Source organism: Rhinopithecus bieti, unplaced genomic scaffold, assembly GCF_001698545.2.
Source record: "Rhinopithecus bieti isolate Rb0 unplaced genomic scaffold, ASM169854v2 scaffold_49762, whole genome shotgun sequence".
NCBI classification, from domain to species: domain Eukaryota; kingdom Metazoa; phylum Chordata; class Mammalia; order Primates; family Cercopithecidae; genus Rhinopithecus; species Rhinopithecus bieti.
In genome coordinates this window covers 918,080-939,257 of record NW_016819845.1, presented here as the reverse complement: position 1 = coordinate 939,257, position 21,178 = coordinate 918,080, and the positions used below count along the sequence as shown (strand labels likewise).

At 51.3% G+C, this 21,178-nt stretch overlaps 1 protein-coding gene across 3 annotated transcripts in view; it reads right to left on the bottom strand.

Annotated features, from left to right (window-relative positions):
- Window positions 1–21,178, bottom strand: part of ERGIC1 (endoplasmic reticulum-golgi intermediate compartment 1) — a 120,854-nt gene that overhangs the window by 22,707 nt on the left and 76,969 nt on the right. For all 3 annotated transcript variants that reach the window (XM_017859277.1, XM_017859275.1, XM_017859276.1), the window contains 4 exons: window positions 20,393–20,487; window positions 15,332–15,456; window positions 6,302–6,406; window positions 3,802–3,862 (listed from right to left, as the gene is read on the bottom strand). In XM_017859277.1, coding sequence (XP_017714766.1) covers window positions 3,802–3,862; window positions 6,302–6,406; window positions 15,332–15,456; window positions 20,393–20,487 — 386 coding nt within the window. The remainder of the gene's footprint in view (window positions 1–3,801; window positions 3,863–6,301; window positions 6,407–15,331; window positions 15,457–20,392; window positions 20,488–21,178) is intronic.

The following is a 21,178-nucleotide window of genomic DNA, read 5'->3' as shown; positions in this document are numbered from 1 at the left end:
AAAAAAAAAAAAAAAAAAAAAAAAAAAAAAATCACCCATAAATTCACCATCAGAAAACTATGGTTCACATTCTTACATATAAACTGCCAGACATGTTTATATATACATTTATATTTTCCTAAAATAGCACCATACTGTATCTTTTTGTAAGAACTGAACATCGTGAACAACTTTTCAGGTCTAAGACACAGAACGTAAGCTCCGTAGTTTGTTTTATTCATCTCTCTATCCCCAGAACCTAGCCCAATGCCCAGCATATAGTAGGTGCTCAATAAATGTTTGCTGCCTGACTGCCAGCAAGGTCCTGACACTCCTCACTCATCTTGGGCAGTTATCATGCTCAATCAACCCCCTATGCCTGAATACTGACGTGGTTCCTCATTTTCATTCTTACAAACAATGACCTAATGAACATTATTTTCCTAGATCTTTGTACACTCTCTTAATTATTTCCTTAGCTTACTCTCCTATGAGTACAACTGATGACTCAAAGGCAATGACCATTTTTAAGGCCTTTGATACAATTTGCCAAGTGCCCACTGGAGACACTGCAGTTAATTACACCCATGTGGACTCCTTGTGAGTTGACCATTCCCAGAGACTGCTGGCTCCAACCTGGTCTAGGCTGGCCCACATTCCCTTCAGGCTCACTCCCTCCTCCCCTACCCGCAAAATCTTCTTATGGAAGAATTCAAATCTAAAACATAGGTAATCGTGTAACGGACTCCCACGTACCCATTTCCCAACTTCAGCAATTACCAACATATGGCCAATCTTGTTTCATCCCTATCCCGCCACTGGAGTGGGGCCCAGAATCTGCATTTTTAAACCAGCAGCCCATATATATGTGTGTGTGTGTAAACTTATATACACAGATACACACACACATATATATGACAGCCCATATTATGTGTTACATATACATGACAAGCTGGTTTCATCCCAGTTATGTCATTTGGGACCAGTTAAACAATTCAGTGTCACAATACCAGACACAATTTGATATAGGAAAGGTTCTCCTTAGATTCTGCCCTAGGGAATCTCATTCCTGAAGTTAGCTGTTGATGACAATGAAGAGAACGGCCAACATTTATTGAGCACTCACAATGTGGCAGGCCGTGTACTAAACTCTGTACACGCATCTCATTAATCCTCATGGCAAGGCTTAAGGTGGAGAGGATTCTTCCCACTTTACAGATGCAAAAACTAGGGCTTAGCAGAGTTAAATGACTTTCCCAAGACCACAGGGCTGGGAAAGAGTGCAGCACGACAATGGAGGCCAAGGTCCTCACGACCGCACTGCACCACCATCCGGCCAGAGCTCTTCCACAGTGGCCTCCAGGCCTCTAATAATCGATTATATACCCACTATACCCTGGGCACAGGGCTGGGTCCTGGGGACAAAGCAGTGGGCAAGGCAGAGTGCTATGTTCTAGCTGGTGCAACAGCCAAGGGCAGCAGATGACTGGGAGAACAAGGTGATTTCAGAGAGTGGTCTATGCTAGGAAGAAAAAGCAGGTTTGTCCTTAGGAGTGGGGGTTACATTAGATAGGGTGACCAGCGAGGGCTTCTTGGAGGTGGTGGCATTTGAACTGAGACCTTAAAGCTAAGAAGCAACCCCCACAGCAAGACCTGGGCACAGAGGGACCTACAAAGGCAAAGGCCCAGTGCCGGGGACTGAGCTTGGGAGCCGAGGAAATAAAAGCCAGCCCTCCCCCGGCTGTCCATTGCTTGATCTCATACTTTTCTCTCTTCACTTAAGTCAGCCTGAGATGACTTTCGTCACTAGCCCTGGAGAAGGCAAGGTTTTCTGTCCACACCTTCTCTCTGCTTGCACACTCTGGGCTTCTTAGCTTGATCCTCTTTCCTGTCCAGCAGCTGAGGCGTCCATCATAGCTGTAAACATTTGTGGATGGCCAACGTGGGATGGCATGTTACCATGACACAAAACGACAATGACCATAGCACCACACCAAGAATCATCTACCTCTATTACAACCAGACATTTGCATTCAAATAAGGAGGTGCTGCCGTATACTTATCCATTGCTGGAGGCAGCATGAATGGGAACCAGACACAGCTGGAAAGCAATCGGGTAACACAGCGCCAGCCCTGTACATATCAGAGGCATTACTGCCACGCTGAAACACCAAAAACAGTAGATGCTTCCAGTGAGAAGACAATGCCTTAGAAAAACCAAGCAGAGCCAGGCACAGTGGCTCAAGCCTGTAATCCCAGCACTTTGGGAGGCCGAGACGGGCGGATCACGAGGTCAGAAGATTGAGACCGTCCTGGCTAACCCGGTGAAACCCCGTCTCTACTAAAAAATACAAAAAAAAAAAAAATAGCCGGGCGAGGTGGCGGGTGCCTGTGGTCCCAGCTACTCGGGAGGCTGAGGCAAGAGAATGGCGTAAACCCAGGAGGCGGAGCTTGCAGTGAGCTGAGATCCGGCCACTGCACTCCAGCCTGGGCGACAGAGCGAGACTCCGTCTCAAAAAAAAAAGAAAAAAAAAAAGAAAGCCAAGCAGAGGGGGACAGATCACCTGAGGTCAGGAGTTCGAGACCAGCCTGGCCAACGTGGTGAAACCCTGTCTCTACTAAAAATACAAAAAATTAGCCAGGCATAGTGGCGGGCACCTGTAATCCCAATTACCCAGAGACTGAGACAGGAGAATTGCTTGAACCTGGGAGGCTGAGGTTGCAGTGAGCTGAGACTGTACCACTGAACTCTAGCCTGGGTGGCAGAGTGAGACTCCATCTCAAAAAGAAAAAAAAGAAAGAAAGAAAAGCAGAGCAGAGCTGCACGATGGACAACTGCGCTCCCATTACAACTGGAAGCTAAGAAAATCGTGGCGATATAATAAGGTCAGGTACAAAAAGCAGACAGTCAACTGCGATCCATGCCTTGGAAAAAAAGAAAAGTGACTTCTGCTTATGGACAAGGATTCACAGGGACACAGAAAAATGAGGTTTGATTTGTCAGGGGGCAGGTCACAGAGGAATGTTTTCTTTGCCTTGGATCCCTGACAATGGGAGAGCAAACACATTTCAGGAAACAATAAGAAAAGACGTGGATTAAAAGGTGAGCTCAGGTGAGGAAATAAGAAAAATCCAGGTACCCTGTGCAGCAGTGAGTCTGCGAGTCTGCTTGAGCAGACAGGCCTCCCGGGCCCATTCTGTGCACGTGTCTGAGGCCATGTGAGCTCATGTGTGTTGGTGTGCATGCACAGGTATGCATTCTCTCCTGTCTGTGTGTGGAGATGTGCTGTTTTCTTTGATCTGGGCCAAGGTGCCAGGGAGCTGAGGAGGATGAGGACTCTAGGAGGAGCCACTGTCGATGGGAGGAGTTTGAGCAGGAGGAGAGTGAGGTGTGGGGGAGGCAGCCATGTGGTCAGAACTGACTGGGCCACCCACAGACCTGTTCTCAGGATGCGACCCGGAGCCAGAACAGATTCTGGTTCTGCCGTAGCTCCCTGTGGGATCTTAGGTAATTAGTTCAACTAAGGATGATGCTGCTGTGATGACAGCAACAATAATGGTAATAGCTGGGATCCACTGTGTGCGTGCGTCTGCTGTGCCAAGGGATGGCATGTACCTTCCCCGGGACAAGCCTTCTTCCTTCTCCGTCAGATGGGGCTGGGTCTACCTTCCCACTGGCTAGCTGTGGGAATGGCGCGTGAGCAGCCTCCCTGCCTTGGAGTGGGTGCTGGACAGGCACCCCCACCCCTCTGCCCTCCCCCATCCCTGCCTGCTGTACTGGGCATCTTGGAGCAGAAGGCTATTCCCAGCAGGGATACATACGGTTGGAGGTGAGTCTGTCTGCTCCCCCGAGAGCATTGAAAGCTCCGTGGACGTTCTGGACCTGTGGAAAAATTCAGCGAGGGATGGTCCCCAGGACACCTCCACCTCCAGGCCTGGCCCTGGTTGTGGGGGATGACCAGGTGCCACCTGGTCTAGGAACCCTACCAGTATGTAAAAGGGGGCTCCAGCAGATTTGTGGCGAGCAAGAGGCAGCATGGGCCTGGCACACAGTAGGCACAAGCTTGTTTCCCATCTCTAGCACCTACTATGTGCTGCTCTGTCCTGGCCCCTTCATAGAATTTCATTTCATGCCCCAAATGATGTATGATTGGGCCCATTTTACAGAAGAGCAAATCAAGGCTTGGAAAGACACCAAACTTGCCCGGCTGGTAAGTGGCTAAGCTAAACTCTGAAATCAGGTCTGTCTGACACTAAGCTGGACTCTTTCCATGAAGCCACACAGAAAATTCAAGTGAACGTGGATTCTGGGTCCAGAAGGTTTCTCCTGAGATCCCAGGGTCTTCTGAAAGGTCCATAGAGGAGTCCACGCAGGGGTGCCCCAGCATGTGGGCCCCCCATCATGTCTGCTGCAGAGAACACACAGCAGTTGTGAAGAGAACCCTCCTCCGGGCAGCAGGGTGGGCTGCTGTAGAGTGGGACTGAAAACCACATCCCACCTTTTCTCTGAGGACAATGGGAAACCAGGTTGGCCTCAAGGAACATCTAAAAAAGGACAAGGCGTATCTGGTAAATGGAGCATGCTACCACGGGCATAGTTAACAGGGGTTATTGAGCTAGACACCCTGGAGGGCTTCCTGGAGGAAATGACATTGACACCAAGATCTGGAGGAAAGTGGGAAGTTAAACTGGTGAGCAGCATGTACAGAGGCTTGAGTCTGGAGACAGGCCCACATGGCCCCCAGGAGGAAGGAAGTGAGGTGTCTGAATAGAAGGAAGGAGGAGACATCAGAGAGGTAGGTGGGGACATGATTCTGTGGAGATGGCCACTCCAGGAGCGGTGGGCAGCAGCAGGGAGGGTGGCGTAATCCCTGATCTTGGTCTCAGGAGGCTGATGTTTACTGAGCACTTCACACAACTGCATGTTCTCAACAAGCAATTCCTCAACACCTGGAAGGAGCTGCAATTCCTCAACAACGAAAAGGAAGTTTGTCTATTTGCTCTCTTGAGACTGACCATGAGAAGGCTTCATTTCTAACCCATGAGAATGGTGGTTACGGAGACAACAAGGCTAGAATGTTCTCTTCCATTGTCATGTGTCATGGCTTTATCTCACATTTATTTGTACCATTTATTTTTATTTTTATTTTTTATTTTTTTGAGAGGAGTCTTACTCTGTCAGCCAGGCTGGAGTGCAGTGGCACGATCCCGGCTCACTGCAATCTCCATCTCCCAGGTTCAAGCGATTCTCCTGCCTCAGCCTCCTGAGTAGCTGGGATTACAGGTGCCCGCCACCACACCTGGCTAATTTTTGTATTTTTAGTAGAAACGGAGTTTCACCATGTTGGCCAGGGTGGTCTCAAACTTCTGACCTCAAGCAGTTCGCCCGCCTCAGCCTCCCAAAGTGCTGGGATTACAGGCGTGAGCCACCACGCCCGGCCTGTACCATTATTTGATTAACATCTGTCTTCCCCTCTAGACTGGAAGCTCCAGGTGAGCAGGGACCATGTTTGTCCTCACCGAGGTATGCAAGACCTGGAACATGGCAGGCACTTCATACATATTTGTTGAATAGATGGATGGACAGAAAATGAATGGATGGATGGGCCCTAAGCTAATTTTGTACTTTTTTTTTTTAATCAGATTTCCAACCCACTAATGACTAAACTTGGGACCGTAGTTTCTGTATCCTTCTGTTTTGCCCCTGCGCGCGGCAATGCGAGACCACTGCTCCTCCCTCTTCAGCTCCTCCTCTGCTCCTCTCCCCTCTACCCTGCCTTGGTCTGGGCCCTTCTCTCACTTCCCTGCCTATAGTCTTGCTTCCTGGGTCCATCTTCCTTGCTGCAGATGGGTGCTCTGAGTCACCAACCAGACCTTCAGTCTCCACCTTCCTCAATCTAACATGGGTCTCTCACACCCCACACACCCCACCTCCTGGCTCCCACTTCAGGCAAGTGTTTCTGGGCCCTCTCAGCTGTCGAGCGAGCCCTTGTGCCCTGGGCCTCTGGCATCTCGGCACAGAACAACATACCATGCCACTTACGCTTACTGATCCATTTTTCTGAATGTAACCTTGAGGGTCTTTCATATGAAAACCACCAGCTGGGTGCTATAGGAGAGGGGTGATATTTGAGACACCCCCTGCCTAGGACCCATTTCCCTGTTCTGTTCCTGGTGAAACCCTTCTTACCCTTCCAGGCTTGGCTCAGATGTCACTTTAAGGGTAGCTCTTCCTTGTCCCCAGAGAGGACAGAGAGCACTGGGTGACACAGCCCCAGAAGGCCCACTCCCAGCCATGCCATCTCGAGTGTCCCCTGCTCACCTGTAGCGTGTCCCCAAAGGAAAGCTTGTGGATGACATGCGTCATGTCCGGGTTTTGTGGCTGGGCTGTGGCACTGTGTGTGGACACATGGAAGTTGCCGGGGACCTGGGGGAGAAATGCTGAGTTTCAGGAGTCTGGTCAACTTCTCTAGGGGGTGGAACACTGGGGCTTCACCCTGTGTAATCCAGGGAGGACACTGGAATCAGGCAGATCTGGGTTTGGATCCTGCTTGTATCATTTTCAACTGTGCAAAGGAGTCATCCCATCTCTCTGGGCCTCAGGCTCCTCATCTGCAGAATGGGGGCACTACCATAGCTTCCGAGGGTGCTGCCAGGATTATCTGGTGAGAGGGGGCATGTGAAGTGCACATATGGGCAACGGGCACAAAGCCAGGACTCATGGCAGCTGCTCCCCCTCCAGCTCTGTGGATTCTGGGTGTCTGACCCCACAGTGGGCTGGGGGATGACCTTTGAGCTTGCAGACTAATGGGGCTTCCTCGGACTCCATATCCCTATCATTTCCTAACCAAGTTTGCTCCAGTGCCCTAGACAGGGGATCCCTGATAGACAGACTATGGTAGCCTCATCTCTTCCCCAGGTCTCAAGCCCTTGAGAGCCAAGCCAGCAAGAGGTGCCAGATGAGTATTTATAGAACGAAGGATGCTGGTGACAGCCATGTGGCAGAAGCCACCTCAGCTTCTCCCTGTTTCCGCACAAAGTCCCTCCTCCTCCTCCTCCTCCTCCCCCTCCCCACCGCCCAGATGCTCAGACTAGAACTCTTGGTATGATCCCGGAACCCCCGTCTCACTCCCGACATCCCATCCCTCAGCTGAAACCCTGTCAGTCCACCTTCCAAACACACCTGGCACCTGACCTCTTCTCTGCTGCCCTGGTCCAAGGTCGTCTCTTCATGGAGAAGAATGGCAGGCTCCTCCCTGGGCTCCCAGCTTCCACATTCTCCACAGCCTGGGCCTTTCCCCAATAATGACTGGTAAGATCTTTTTAAACCCTACATCAGATCTTACCACTCCTCTGCCCAGAACCCTCCACGGCTTCTATTCTCTCAGAGTCCAAGTCCATGTCCTCGGGGTGGACCACAGGCCACATCTGGCCACTGGTCAAGCATCATGTCCCCACCTCCTGGCCTCCTGCCACCATGTCCTCTGCTGCTTCCTGCATGATCTCCCTGCTGTGCCGGGAACAGCATCCAGTGTGGCTCCATTTCAAGCCTTTGTGCCTGACCCCTTCCTGGGACCCTCTTCCACATGGCCCTCCCTCGGCCCCTCAGGGCCCAACAGAGAGGCCCTCCATGTCCACCTGTGCACAAGAGCATCCTGGCCCCCATTCTCCATCCCCTTACCTGCTACAGCCTCTGGGATCACCTGCCATCTCATACCCATCTGCTTCTCATCTGCCTCCTTGCATTAGCAGGTCCACACCCTGCTGCGCTCCCCAGACTCCGACACATAGCAGGCACTCAATGAACACTTCTCGAATGAATGAACGACTAAACAACACTGAATCCTTCGACTTTGTGATCTGATAATTCCCATTTTACAGAAAAGAAAATGGAGGCTCAGAGCAGTGAAGAACCTTGCTAAGGTCACATGTTGAGAGCTGCAGTCTGAGCTCACGTCTGTTGGACGCGCTGCCCCCCCTCTGATGCTGGATGCCATCTACCTCCGCAGCCTGGGCTGAGGGCCACATGGCGCCAGTCCTTCAGGAGGTGCCAGGACTGGGGAGATGAGCAGACAAGAATCTGGCCTTGGCCAAGCCCCTGTGACACAGACTTGGAACAGACAATGAGACTCTGTGGGATCCACCCTGACCCAGAGGAATCTGCAGACCATGGGGGTTACAGGGAAAGGCCCCCAGCTCAATGGAGAGTGCAGGCTATATTCAGGGAGGGCTTCCCAGGGGAAAGGACATCCTGTGCTAAGGCTCTGAAGATGAGTCTGCATTACTCAGGAAGAGAGGGAAAAGCATCTGGGCAGAGGGAACAGCACGAACAGGTGCAGAGTACAGAAACTGCCCAGCATGCGGGCATGTCTAAGGAACTAAAAGAGTCTGGTATTATTGAACTCCAAATGAGATGGGGGTCGGGGTGCTGGCAGCAGCAGGAAACAAAGAGGCACAAGGGAGGAGTTGGGGCTGTTTATCAAAGGCCTCCAAATGCCACACTAAAAACTCAGGGGTTACCTTATCCCAGCCCAATGAAGAAGAGTGTGCGAGCTGTGTCCGAGGAGGGAATACAGCTTTTTACTGTGCAGCAGCACATCGAAGTCTGACTTTGTAAGCATGTCTGTTTCAAACACAAAGCTGCGGACTTCCTGCAGGAATATCCCTACTTCAGCAGGGCCTGAGCCTGTGACTGACAGGGAAGGCATCAAGCTGACAGCCCGCGGCCTCAGCCTCAGCAAACTCGCAGTGGAGCATGCCGCGGCCACAGTGGAGAAGGGACACTTGCTGGGTCAGGAGCGGAGCAGAAACAACAGCGTGGCAAGATCTCCCTCGAGGGACAGCATCACCTGCTTCAGGGACCCAGTAACCCATGGTAGAGCAGTTGCTCTGAGTTCTACACGTGGCCTCAAGCCCACCCCACTTCCTAGTTGGGGGGCCTTAGGCGAGGTCAGTAACCACTCCATGCCTCAGTTTCTCCATCAGCAAAATGGGCATAAAGCCAGAAGGTTACCGGGAGGATTCATGGAGGTGATGCACGCAAAGCAGCCCGCAGCTGGCCTCAGGTCAGATTTGTAGGGTGAATACGTTTGTCATCAGAGCCAACCAAGAAGGGCCCTCCCGGAAGAGGGAACACTCAGAGGCAGGGCGTGAGGGAAAGCCCACTTTGGGTTTTAACATTTATGCCTCATTTTCACTGATAAAAATAATGCCTGGGTACATTTTTATGATAAAACAGTCACGAGACACAGTCAGACTAAAGACCCTGTTGCTGACCATCCCTGGGAGTAAGAAACCCATAGCCATAAGGCGTGTGTCCTCCCAGAGTTTTTCTACGCGGTGACACAGGGCCTCCCGCAGATCGGGCCATGGCAGAGTTCAGAACTGGGATTGGGGCCTGGGCCTCGTGCTCCTGGAGTGAAGTGAGTCAAGAAGGCTGACCCCTCAGCACCTGCCACCCCTGCCGAGTCCTGCAAGGCTGTGACTCAGGAACCCACTCCCGCTCCACACCAAATCCATCACAGGTGGCTGACTCATGCCAGCACATGCTGGGCTGAAGAAAGAAACAGCAACGCTTTTAGAGCCTGTGACTTAGGAACCTACGTCAGTGTCTCTGATGGATTTTAAAAACATATAGCTGGAGCCAGGCCCCATACCCCTCACCCCATCCTGTCCTCCTCCTGCAGGGCTGGCTGATGAAACGAGGTCACCGTGGGGTCTCAGGTGGGGTTGCCGCTGCTGCTCAAAACACGCAAACTCTGACATCTGGCTGCTGGCCAACCTCCTGGGGGCCGGATAAGGAGGCCATGGGACAAGTCTCAGCCTGATGCTGGGAGAGAGGTGTGGGGGCTGGCTGCTGACCTTGCCGTCAGCACACGGACACCTGTGGCTTCTTTGAGCACCTCTTGATGGGCAACTCCTCAAAGGCACAGATCGTTAATGAGGGATAGTGGCTGGACTGGGGTAGGAGACGGTCTCTACTCCCTCCAGGAGTTTGGGGCAGAGGTTGTGACCCAGGGCACAGACACAGTTGGTCATGACATGTGTAACCAAGATATTGGGAGCAGCAGCCACAGGTAGTGGGCTCAGGGGGTCAGGGCCCTGATGCTAGGCTGCCTGTGTTAAAATCCTGGCTGCGTGACCTTGACCAGGTCACTTAATCTCCTGTGCCTCAGTTTCCTCCAGGCTACTGTGAAGACTAAAGGAGTTTGTATGTGGAAAGGGCTGGGTAAGAACCCAGTACGTGGCAGTAACACGGGTTTAAGAAAGGCTGGTGTGAGTCTTTCACAGACTCCCTGGCACTCTGCTGACCAGAGAAGGCCCATTTCTTGGACACCCTCCATGTGCCTTTCACAGGCGCACTTGTAGGGTGTGTGCCAGCTGATGAGGTCATGGAAACGTTGCACTGATGGGAGATAAGGCAGGCCAGGATGCCTGTCCAGTCTCTACTGCAGAGTTTGTTCATGTTTCACAGCCTGTGAGGTATTACTGTCTCCATTTTACAGATGAGGAACCTGAGGCTCAGAGAAGCTAAACTGCCCAGAGTCATTCAACCAGTGACCGTGGTAGCCAGGATCCTTGACCACAGGTCTGTCTGACCCCAAAGGACAAGCTCACCCAGAGCTGGCTGGGGGCACCAGCACAGCCCATTCGAAGGGGAGCAGACTGCAGCCTTGGGCATGTTTGCCAAGAGGTGGGAGGGCTTGGTGGCGGGGCTGTCTCGTGGGTTGTCACTCCAGGTGCTTGAATAAGCACGATCCCTTCTTGATCACCATCTGGGGCATATATATTTTTTCAGCCCAGGTGGTTGCATCTCCCTGGGGGTGGGGGGCCCACAATGAGGAGGTGTGAGTGTACGTCTGTTCATCTGTGCATCTTCAGCTTCATCTTCAGTCTTCAGACAGGGCTTCCTTTGTAACTTTAGGGGTCTCCATCTCTCATTCTCCTCGTCATTTTCTTCATGGCTGCTTTATCAAAATTACACATTTCCTGTTTACCTGAGCTTTCCCCCCAACTATAGACCCCGGGCCACCAAAGGCGGGGAGCATGGCTGTTTCTCTCCCACTGCAGCCCAGCACCAAGCACAGAGCCAGGCATAAGGTGGACGCTCAGTAGCACAGAAGCCTGAGTGGAGTGGTTCAAGGGAGGGGCCAAGTCAAAGAGGAGGCACAGGCAGCAGCGGCAGTGTGATGAGGGGCGTGGTGGGGAGTGAATGTGGGTGGGCAGGGAAGGGGAGGGAGGACTTCCCCTGAGGGACCCACATTAGCTGAGGCCTGTGGGTGAGCAGTGGTTCCCCAAGAAGATGAAGTGCGGACAGAGGGAGGGTATGGAGGCCCAGCAGAGGTCCCCCACCAATCCCCCCACCTGCCTGCGCGCACTATGAATCTCTCCAAGGCCTTAAACCCCCAACTGCGGCCTGCATCTGGCTCCCCTTGCTTCGTAAGGACGTGGATCCTGTAGCGAGCGGCCCCTTCACTCCCCATCATCAGCGTTTTCTGGAGCACTCTCTGCAGCACTGATCACTGTCCATTCCGGCCCTGCCTTCCTGAGCCTGGCAGCGCCAGCCCTGCTCTTTGATAGCTATACATATGTTCCTTTCCAGGCTGCAGGCTCCACCCAGCCTTTGCTTCCTCCTTCCTGTCTGAGTGCCCCTTCTTGCACCTTTTGTTACCCCCTCATCTCCCCACCTCGAAGTGACTGGGGGGAGGGGGCGCCAGAATTCAGTCCTCAAATTGCACTTCTCTCCACACCTTAGGTTCTTAAGGCTTTTGGTGCCACAGATGACCCTTTGCCAGTCTAATGATACCTATGTTTTAAATGCTTAAAATGTTTTTAATGCATAAAATGCATAGGATTACAAAGGAAAAAGACTATATTTAAATAGTAATTAAAATATTTTAAAAAACACATTTGAATATGCTGCTTTACTGATGCATCAAATAACAAGATCCAGTGGTGGGTCTAATAATTACTGTAATTTTTATTTATTTATTTTTTGAGACAGGGTTTCACTCTGTCACCCAGGTTGGAGCGTGCTGGTGCAATCTCAGCTCACTGAAGCCTCCACCTCCCTGGGCTCAAAAGACCCTCCCACCTCGGCCTCCCGAGTAGCTGGGACTACGAGCACAGGCTTGGCTAATTTTTGTATTTTTTTTGTAGAGACAGGGTTTTGCCATGTTGCCCGGGCTGGTCTTGAACTCCTGACCTCAAGTGATCCACCCACCTTGGCCTCCCAAAATGCTGGGATTACAGGTGTGAGCCACTGCGCCTGGCCAATCACTGTAATTTTAAAACAGTGATGCATATAAACAGTCTCTGGAAATTATCTGCAACAACTGTAACGTGCTATAAATATCGGCAATTTCTGTTGGTGATGAGGTCCCAGGCACAGCTAATACTACTATGGTTTGTGGCCTACTTTCATCGCAGACGGAAATGCTAAACTTTAATTCGAGTTTAGCAAAAACAAAGACGTCAGTTTTCCCCCATCCAACTTCATAGATCTCTTGCATTCAATCCCCTCTCCTTGGGGGTGTCTGTGGACCCCAGGTTTAGAACAAGGATCTACGGCCTCTCCCTAGGTAATCTTGCTTAAACCAATGCTCCTCAAACTTCAGTGGCATCAGAATCTATGGGGGGGGGCGGCACTTGTTCTAGCACAGAGTCAGTAGGTCTGAGGGGGGGCCTGAGAATCTGCATTCCTAACAATATCCCAGGTGATGCTGATGCTGCTGGCCTGGGGCTTGAGGAGCCCCCACTTTGAGGACCCATGACTTCCAACATCATCTGTTCACTGACAACTCCTACCTCAACATCTGTGGTCCAGAACCCCCTCCTGAACCCTCCACACCTCCAACTTCCAATGTCACCTCTCCCTGTAGACACCTAATGGGAACCCCAAAGGAAGCCTGAGTGGAATGAGCAATGCCCAGCCCTACCTCCTTCCCATAGAATCCAGGCTTTTCTAAGCTTCCACGTCCAGAAACAGGACCACCGTGGTTGTCAAGACAAAGATGTCAAAGGTTTCTCTGATTCCACATGTGCCCTCAATCCCGCATCCGATTCTTCATTAAGTCTTATTGACTCTACCTCCCTAATCCGACCACATCTCCCCAGTTCCACTGCCACAACCACTGCCTGCCACCCCCTCCAGCCCAGCCCCATGGAGCTGCCGAGCCAACTTTTTTTTTTTTTTTGAGACAGAGTCTTACTCTAGGCTGGACTGCAGTGGCGTGATCTCGGCTCGCTGCAAGCTCCACCTCCCGGGTTCATGCCATTCTCCCGCATCAGCTCCTGAGTAGCTGGGACTACAGGCGCCCACCACCGCGCCTGGCTAATTTTGTTTTTCTGTGTTTTTAGTAGAAACGGGGTTTCACTGTGTTGGTCGGGATGGTCTCGATCTCCTGACCTCGTGATCCGCCCACCTCGGCCTCCCAGCGTGCTGGGATTACAGGCGTGAGCCACCGCGCCTGGCCGCGAAAGCCATCCTTCTAAGGCTGTGCTGTCCGGCAGAACTTTCCTCAGCGATGGAAGTGCTTTCCTTCTGTCTGCACTAGCGCTGCGGCCCCAGCCAGCACATGGCTTTGAGCACTTGAAATGTGGTTGATGAGAATGAATGCCTGAATTGTATATTTTATTTAATTTGAATTAATTTAAATAACCTCATGTGGCTGGTGGCAACCTATTGGATAGTACAGTTCTGAAGCAGAAATCTGATTACATTGCTTCCCTGTTTAACCCTCAAATGGCTTTCCATCACAACCACCATAAAATCCAAATTACGGGGCATGGCAAAGGTGTTGTGTGGCAGCTCATGGGCAGAGACAGCCCCCAGTGAATCACGACCCTCAGCATCCCTGCCTCCTGGTAGTCCCTTCTCCTGAGGCCTGGGCTGGTATGAGACTCACTTTAACCCATAACACGCGGCACGTTTCTCCCAGCAACAGCTGAAACCTTAAGAAGGCCTTGTGGCTTCTGCTTGCAGCTTCTGCTTTAGCACTTAACGGAGTCCTGAACCATCACGTAAGAAGTCCACCCTGCTTGAAAGATGACCAGGCCTGGCCTTCCGCCTGCCCGCCAACGACTGTGGGAAGGGACAGCACATGCCCTCTCTAAAGGGGAGCACTGCCCATAGGTGCCAGGTCATTGCCATAATGGGAACACGGACCCAATGTAGTGAGAGCCTCTGACTTTTAAAAGCCAGAAATCTGGACTCTTGATCTTTTCATACTGGTTCTGATGCAGTTAAATGCTATACTGGACAAACATAATTTATCTTTGGGCTGGATGTGGCCAGTGAGTTTGCAACCCCAGCTCAGGTGTCAGGGACTGGAGGAAGGGCGTTTTGAGCAGAGGCTGCAGGAGGGACAAGGAGAAGCCAGGAGTGGCAAGTGGCTCAGTTTGCCTGGGGCTGGGAAGGGGAGCTGTGGGACAGGATTGCTGTGTGACCTTGGGCAAGACACTTAACCTCTCTGCGCCCCAGTATCCTAACCTGTCAAATGGTGCTGCCTCACAGCGTTGTTGAGAGACTCCACTGTGACAGTACCGAGCTTCGAGGAGGGCCGGCACGTGCTGAGCAAAACCCTGCCAGCTGCCACCGAGTGCCTCGGCCCTCCCAAGGGCACTGTGCTCACCCACTTGACTTAGGATCTGAAGCTCCTGGTTCTGGGGACAAAACAACAGTGAACCTTGAATGGCCCTTCAGAGCTGACAAGGTACTTTCAAGCCCGCCTCGCTCACTCCCCTTGGCTTTATTCCTCATCTCAGCACTTAGCATCCCTGATGCTTTCTGGCTTGTAGACTGTCTCCCTCAACCAGAATGGCAGCCGCACCAGCCCAGGGACGCTGCCCCAGAGCTATCACCAACCCAGGCAACACAGAAGGTGCTTATTCAAAATTTTTTTTGAATGAATGAATCTGCATTAGCTCATATATTAATCCCCACACAAACTTTGTGAAGTGGGTGGTATCCTGATATTGTTATCACTATCACATCCTCAGCCTAAAATGGGTCAAATGACTTGTAGGGGCCAAGAGGGGGTGGAACTGGGACTTGAACCCAGGGGTGGGGGCTGCAAATCCTCAGGTCTTCTCACCATTGTCTCCCTCATTGGGGAGAAGAGTAGCTCCTTCCTGAACCAGCCATCAGGGGCTTAAAACTCCAGGAAGCCTGGACCCCTGCATCCAGATTCTCAGCAGGGATGGCCAGGCAACTGGACACGAACCCTTGCTCACCGGGGGCTGTGTCGGGGTCAGGTCGAGTGAGTGCAGACCTCCACAACCAGTTTCCAGGGAGCAAGGAGACAGCAGGAATGGGGAGCAGGTAGAAAGGGCTGAGGCAGGGCTTCCGTACCTTGTTGATGCTGAACTGCCCCTCGAAGCGGCAGCCTGCCCCATTGTTCAGTGGGATCTTCATGGAGTTGTCAATGTGGCCCACTTCATGCCTGCCCATCTCATCCTGAATGTCGAGCCCGACTACTGCAGGAGCCAAAGGGAGACAACAGTCACAAACCCAGAGACACAGGAGGATGGGGGCCAGCCTGTTCTCTCTGGGAGCCTTCATTCATGCATTCCAGGGACAGGCCGGGCTGGGGACCTCCAGGAGCTCATGGTCTGGGGTCCAAAGACTACAGGGGACAGGATAATGACTCTGCTAAATGTGAGGCCGAGGGGAGGCAGGGCATAGTAGGGGTCCCAGGGCCACCCTGGGGGTCTGCCATACTGGTCCTCTGAATCTGGGTTCTGCCTCAGGTACTTAACCTCTGGATGCCTCAGTTTCTTTCTTTGTAAAATGGGGGGTGACCATAATTGAACCTTCCTTGGAAGATTATGAGGATAAAATAATTCATAGGTGTAGCAAATGCTTAGGGTCTGATGGATGCGAGGTGGAAAGTGCTTAATAAATGTTAGCTCTTGGATCTCAGATAGTCTTTTTATTTATTTATTTATTTTTTGAGACAGAGTTTTGCTCTGTTGCCCAGGCTGGTATGCAATGGCACGATCTTGGCTCACTGCAACCTCCCCCTCCTGGGTTCAAGCAATTCTCCTGCTTCAGCCTCCCAAGTAGCTGGGATTATAGGTGCCCGCCACCACGCCCGGCTAATTTTTTTGTATTTTTAGTAAAGATGGGGTTTCACCACGTTGGCCAGGCTGGTCTCGCTTCTGACCTCAGGTGATCCACCCGCCTCAGCCTCCCAAAGTGCTGGGATTACAAGTGTGGGCCACCGTTCCCGGCCCTCAGATAGTTATGGGGTGAATAGGCTCAGGCCCCCATCCATTCATCCATCATTCACTTATTCATTCACACATTCCTTTACCCATCGCCTATGCTACCAGGCCCTATGATAAGCACCAGGGATGCACAAAGGGAAAAGACAGGCCCTGCCCTCTGTCACCTCACTGTGACTCAGATGGCTTCCCCATCTGTAAAACGGGCAGGCCAATGCCAACTGCACCGCCAGAGATGGTCCAACGAGCCAGCGGTGAGAGGATTCCTGTGAACTATGGAAATGCAGGAATTTCCCTGGCAGGAGCGCTAAAAAAGAGGTGCCATACGGAGGAAGAACAGCTGGAAGCAATTTTAAAGAGGGCCAACCTTAAAAGGGAAAAATGGGAACAATTCTGTGCTCCTCGATGAGGATGGAGAAGTAAATGAGGACCCATCCATAGAAGGGAATGTGCTGGAGCCATTCAAAATGACCCTCACGGTCCACAGGACATGGGAAATGCCAATGGTATAATGTGAAGTTTAGAGAAAACACAAGCAGGTCCCCATTGCACTCAGCAGTTCCAATGTTGGCAGCCTGTCCTCTAGATACACAATGTGTGTCCAGATGTGTGTGCAAAGCTGCTCAGGCAACCTTATTTGAAATTGTGGCAATCGGAAGCAATTCAACTGCTTGTCACCGGAGCCAGAGGAACAGCCCTCTTTCCCAGTGCCGTGCAGCAGGTAGGTACAAAAAATTGGCTACATGCAGGTGCATGGAGCAGGCTCAGAGCAGATTAGTGGCTGAGTTATTAGCACTGGGACCTCGAGCAGGTTACTTAACCTCTGTGCCCCAGTTTCCTCTTCTATCACAGGCTTGTTGTGAGGGTTAAAGAAAAGTAAAACAGGACTGGGCACAGTGGCTCACGTCTGTAATCCCAGCACTTTGGGAGGCCAAGGTGGGAGGATCACTTGAGGCCAGCAATTCGAGACCAGCCTGGCCAACATGGCAAAACCCCATATCCGCTAAAAACACAAGAAATTAGCTGGACATGGTGGTGGGTGCCTATAATCCCAGCTACTCTGGAGGCTGAGGCAGGACAATCACTTGAACTCAGGAGGCGGAAGTTGTAGTGAGCTGAGATCATGCCACTGCACTCCAGCCTGGGCGACAGAGAAAAAGTCTATCTCAAAAAAAAAGAAAGAAAAGAAAAGTAAAACAGCACTTACTATGTGCTAGACTTTCTTCTAGGTGCCTTTCATGTAAGAACACACCATCTTGGGTGGGCGCAGTGGCTCATGCCTGTAATCCCAGCACTTTGGGGGGCCGAGGCGGGTGGATCACAAGGTCAGAAGTTTGAGACCAACCTGGCCAACATAGTGAAACCCCATCTCTACTAAAAATACAAAAAATTAGTCAGGCATGGTGGCGGGCGCCTGTAATCCCAGCTACTCAGGAGGCTGAGGCAGGAGAATGGCTTGAACCCGGGAGGTGGAGGTTGCAGTGAGCTGAGATCATGCCATTGCACTCCAGCTCGGGCAACAGTGCGAGACTCTGTCTTAAAACAAACAAACAAACAAACAAACGAAATACCATTTAAACACCCCTGTGGGGAAGATAGTATTATCAGTCCCATTCTACACCTAGGGAAACTGAGGCACAGATACCTCACAGCTAGGAAACATCAGAGCTTGGAATGAAATCCAGGTGGATTTGCTTCTGAGCCCACACCCTTCAGCCATTCTGCTAAGACACCTCAAATCCCAATGCATTTAATATAGCCAAAGGATGCAGGGCAGGGCCTGGCCTGGAAGAACAGAATAAATGGCAGCTGTTATTATTTTACTCATATGATGAGTAATATGAGAACAGCTCCAAGACACTAGCTAGAAAAAAAAAAAAACCCAGACACTCCAGAAGGTTCCCACATGGTAGGCTCCCAATTAATTATGTAAACAACAACAACAACAACAAAAAAGCCAAACCCAATATGTGTTCACAGACACACACACACACATGTAGGGGTGGGGAATAGGGACCCCACCTTCTAGCAGAGGTGTCCTTTGGGGAAGATGGCAGACTGGGACAAGAAGGGAGACAGGGGAGGGGTACTTTTGCTTTTAAAAAACATATTATTTTGTATTTTGAATGTATGTCTTTTTTAAAGATTAACATGTATTCTTCTATTAGTTGTATAATGAAGAATATTATTTTTAAAAGCAGGATATGAGATCATACATGCAGCACGATCTCAGCTATGTTCAGAAACACAGAGAGGAAGGCCAGCTGGACAGAATGGTGCCAAAATGTCACCAACACTGCTGTGAGGTAGCAGAATTACGGGTGATCTCTTTTGCTTCCCTGTGTTTTCGAGAAGTATAATGATGAGCATGCATTTTTTCCTACAATAAAAATGTGATGTTCTTTTAAAGAAAAGCCAGAATGCTGGGCTCTAGCAGAGGTGAGGGGGTTGGGGGTTCAGGTTATAGCCCACAGATCCAGCAGGGCATGGCAGAGCACGGGGTGGAGGTTGCCTGGCCCCTCCTGGAACCACATCTCTTCCCTTTCCTACCCCACTGGTCCCAGTCCTCTGGTCTGACTAAGAATTTCCTTGTTCCAGAGATACAGTCACTCCTGAATAAGAATCTGCCAGATGAATTATTTTTCTAAGTGAAAGAAAAAAAAATAACAAAAAATAAGACCGACCTATTTCGACAGGTTCCCTGGCTTGGGGCCCGGCGAGGATTCAAAATTGTGACGTAAATCTCACCAAAAGCAATGACAGGGCTGAGACTCTCCCTATCTCTGGCCGGAGGTGCACCCAGTGTTCTCTCAGCTGTGTCCTTTAACAGGAAGAGGGGGTAGGCAGAGAAGGGCCTGCAGCAGGCTCTGTACCAGGCTGGGCGGAGGGACGGTTGGAACCCCAGTCCAGGAGAGGGCGCCCAGTCTACTCGCTGACAAGTCTGGGGACCATGCATTAGATTCTCCCAAGAACCTCAGACAACAGACATTACTAAGCCCGTTTTGCAGATGAGGAACCTGAGGCTCAGAGAGTCACCTTAGCCAAGGTTACAGTTTTAGCCAGCAAAGGAGCCAGAATCTGACTCCAAATCGGACTTCAAATGAGTATTGTTTTGTAGAATTAATTCATTCTGGGCCGGGCACAGTGGCTCATGCCTGTAATCCCAGCACTTTGGGAGGCTGAGGTGGGTGGATCACCTGAGGTCAGGGGTTCAAGACCAGCCTGGCCAACATGATGAAACTCCATCTCTACTAAAAATACAAAAATTAGCTTGGCATGGTGGTGCGCACCTGTAATCCCAGCTACTCGGGAGGCTGAGGCAGAAGAATTGCTTGAACCCGGGAGGCAGAGGTTGCAGTGAGCCGAGATTGTGCCATTGCACTCCAGCCTGGGTGGCAGGAGTGAAACTCCGTCTCAAAAAAAAAAAGAATTCATTCTTTTGGTTAAAACAAAATAGGTGTGAAGTCAAAAAAGGAAGGTCCCAGCCCTCCCCTGTCACAGGTGCTCTAGAGCCCTGTCCTGCACTCTCTCATGGACAGTGGACCTATCCGGCTTCTATAGGAATCGGCCGCCAACAACTCAGAGCTGCACTCTTCTCCAGATGAATGCTCTTGACTGACCAGAGGTCTTCTTGCTTGAGATGCTTGGGAGGTGATGTGACCCCTGCCACACACACCACTCTGCAGCCATTACCCAATGACATGGATAATAACAGCCTGGTCCCATTGCTACTGGGTGTGACAAATGCTATGGTGTCATTCACACCCCCCAGCATCCTGTGAGATCAGGCTGAGTTTGGACTTCAGCTGAACACACATCTGTGCTTATCCTCTTACACTGCCCTATCCTGCATCTCTCACTCCCTTACAGCTTCCTCCCCTCAACAAGTCACTTGCATGAGACTCTCAGGCTCTGCTGCGAAGCTGTAGCATGACCCTAAGAGACTCCCCACCTCCCTGCACCCATACAGCTGCTCTCCAGAGGTAACCCCTATGAGTAGTGTCTTGTGTTTTTTATGCCAGAAAACCTCCAAGTGCATGCATACTCAATTATATTCTCCTCCAAAAAAGAGGGGGGAGAACCATATGTTGGCTCGGCTTGTCCTGGAGATCTTGCCATTTCTGCACACATGCATTTGCCCTGAGGAGGTGTCCTGCTGGAGGGAGGGACTGTGTGGAGTACTCACACTCGCAGTGCAGATTGGGTAAACTGATGTTCAGACTGACGTCGATCTTGCCCCCGCTGTCCTTGTCTGGGTCATCGACGTAGAGCTCGTTCACACTAGGGGAGAGACAAGTATAGGAACCTTTGCTGAGATGGGGACGAAGATCTCAGCTGCAGGGGACGGCCAGGGACCACTTCACTTGGCGACCACAGCTTAGATAACCCAGACTCCATCTGGGCAGAGCCTGTACCTTCTGTGCCCTCAGGCATGGGTCTAGGGTGCACTCTTCAAATGCAGCCTTACCTCCTAAGAGGGGAGGGCTGGACTGGGCACAGTGGCTCACGCCTGTTATCCCAGCACTTTGGGAGGCCAAGGTGGGTGGATCACCTGAGGTCAGGAGTTCAAGACTAGCCTGACTAACATGGTGAAACCTCGTCTCTACTAAAAATACAAAATTAGCAGGGCGTGGTGGTGCATGCCTGAAATCCCAGCTACTTGGAAGGCTGAGAATCATGAACCCAGGAGGCTGAGGTTGCAGTGAGCGGAGACGGCGTCACTGCACTCCAGCCTGGGCAATAAGAGTGAAACTCCATCTCAAAAAATAAAATAAAATAAAATAAAGAGAGGAGGGCTGGGGCTCAGGAGAGAGAAAAGGTAGGGTGGGCTAGCATAGTGGTAAGAGCATATCTTTTGGGCCGGGCGCGGTGGCTCAAGCCTGTAATCCCAGCACTTTGGGAGGCCGAGACGGGCGGATCACGAGGTCAGGAGATCGAGACCATCCTGGCTAACACGGTGAAACCCCGTCTC